The 2,500-nt window shown below is 52.3% G+C and overlaps 1 protein-coding gene across 1 annotated transcript in view; it reads left to right on the forward strand.

Annotated features, from left to right (window-relative positions):
* Window positions 1-1,920, forward strand: part of LOC138862591 (uncharacterized) — a 7,029-nt gene extending 5,109 nt beyond the window's left edge. The window contains exons 2-3 of the mRNA XM_070125030.1: window positions 242-460; window positions 1,093-1,920. Of these exons, the coding sequence (XP_069981131.1) occupies window positions 242-460; window positions 1,093-1,920 (1,047 nt within the window). The remainder of the gene's footprint in view (window positions 1-241; window positions 461-1,092) is intronic.
* The last annotated feature ends 580 nt before the right edge of the window (window positions 1,921-2,500 follow it).

Genomic DNA, 2,500 nt, shown 5'->3' on the forward strand with positions numbered 1-2,500 from the left:
CACAAAACACACACACACTACACAAACAACACACACACACACAAACGCAAACACACACAAACACACGCTCAAAAACACACACTCTCCCAAACACACACACACTCACACACACACAAACATAAACAACGCGAAAGAAAGAAAACAGAAGAGTTTCCGCCGCATCGCGATAGCCAAGAAAATGTGAAACGTAAGAAATAAGAAGTTCCAAACAAACAGAAAGTATTCCGCCTTCCACTCCTAGAAGATTCGAAGCCCAAACCACAAGTCTTTTGAGTCGCTGAAATATACTGTATTACGTGCCTTCGCCGCCGGCACCACAAGCGGCTTCAAAGGCACAATCGTTCTCTCGCGGCACTGGAGTACCTGTGAGGATTTAACACGATGCGTTGACGGGATTTGGGAATTACTTCTCACGCTCGTGGCCTTAGAAATTAGGGGATTTATATCGCAAAATATAAGTGTATAAAAAAAAAAAAAAAAAAAAAAAGATATATATATATATATATATATATATATATATATATATATATATATATATATATATATATATATATATATATAGAGAGAGAGAGAGAGAGAGAGAGAGAGAGAGAGAGAGAGATAGAGAGAGAGAGAGAGAGAGAGAGAGATAGAGAGAGAGAGAGAGAGATAGATAGATAGATAGATAGATATAGATATACATACATATATATATATATATATATATATATATATATATATATATATATATATATATATATATATTGCTACTCAGTAGAAAATATGAGAATAAAACAAAATGTAAAAGAATAAAGGAAATATATCAATAAATATATTAGTCTGTATCTACCTATCTATTGATATCACATGTATATATGTATATGTATATATGTGTGTGTGTGTGTCTGTTCGTATATGTATATATATATATATATATATATATATATATATATATATATATATATATATATATATATATATATATATATATATATATATATATATATATATACATATTTATTACATTTACGTAGAAAATGCAGGAAGACCATATATGCGGAGAAACAAAATTCATATACAAAGAAAAAATAATAAACCAATAAATCGCCACAGTCCCCAGCGAGTCTCTGGTTACCTGTCGGCTTACAGCAGATTACACCCACCCCCGCCCACCCGCCCTCAGCCCCAACCCACCTGCCCTCAGCCCCACACCCCCGCGCATCCGCCCTCAGCCCCAACACACCCGCGCATCCGCCCTCCGCCCCAACCCAACCCGAGCCCTCCGCCCCAACCCACCCGAGCCCTCAGCCCCAACCCACTCGAGCCCTCAGCCCCAACCCACCCGAGCCCTCCGCCCCAACCCACCCGGGAGCCCTCAGCCCCACCTCCACCCGAGCCCTCAGCCCCAACCCACCCAAGCCCTCAGCCCCAACCCACCGGCCCACCCGCTCCTCCGCCCTAACCCACCCGAACCCTCAGCCCCAACCCACCCCGAGCCCTCAGCCCCAACCCACCCAAGCCCTCAGCCCCAACCCACCGGCCCACCCGCCCTCCGCCCCTAACCCACCCGAACCCTCAGCCCCAACCCACCCGAGCCCTCAGCCCCCAACCCACCCGAGCCCTCAGCCCCAACCCAACCTGAGCCCTCAGCCCCAACCCCACCCGAACCCTCAGCCCCAAACCCACCCGAGCCCCTCAGCCCCAACCCACCCGGAGCCCTCAGCCCCAACCCACCCGAACCCTCAGCCCCCAACCCACCCGAGCCCTCAGCCCCAACCCACCCGAGCCCTCAGCCCCAACCCAACCCGAGCCCTCAGCCCCAACCCACCCGAGCCCTCAGCCCCAACCCACCCGCCCACACCCCCGCCCACACCCCCGCCCCCCCCCCCAACCACCACCCACCGATGCCTGGCCAGCTCTCCGCCTTCAGACCATTACTGACAATGGCTGGCCCTCAACCCACCCGCCTTTCAACCCCAACCCACCCGCCCACACCCCCAACCCACCCGCCCTCACCCCCCCGCCCACACCCCCAACCACTACCCACGGATGCCTGACCAGCTCTTAGCCTCCAGACTATTACTGACAATGGTTGGCCCGGCAATTCCCACCCGCCTTCAACCCCAACCCACCCGCCCACACCCCCAACCACTACCCACGGATGCCTGACCAGCTCTTAGCCTCCAGACTATTACTGACAATGGCTGGCCCCCAACCCACCCGCCTTCAACCCCAACCCACCCGAGCCCTCAGCCCCAACCCACCCGCCCACACCCCCGCCCCCACCCCCGCCCACACCCCCAACCACTACCCACGGATGCCTGACCAGCTCTTAGCCTCCAGACTATTACTGACAATGGTTGGCCCGCAACCCACCCGCCTTCCACCCCAACCCACCCGCCCACACCCCCGCCCACACCCCCGCCCACACCCCCAACCACTACCCACGGATGCCTGACCAGCTCTCAGCCTTCAGACTATTACTGACAATGGCTGGCAACTGCGGGTACGCCGAGGCGCC

This window comes from Penaeus vannamei, chromosome 9 (genome assembly GCF_042767895.1).
Source record: "Penaeus vannamei isolate JL-2024 chromosome 9, ASM4276789v1, whole genome shotgun sequence".
Lineage (NCBI taxonomy): Eukaryota > Metazoa > Arthropoda > Malacostraca > Decapoda > Penaeidae > Penaeus > Penaeus vannamei.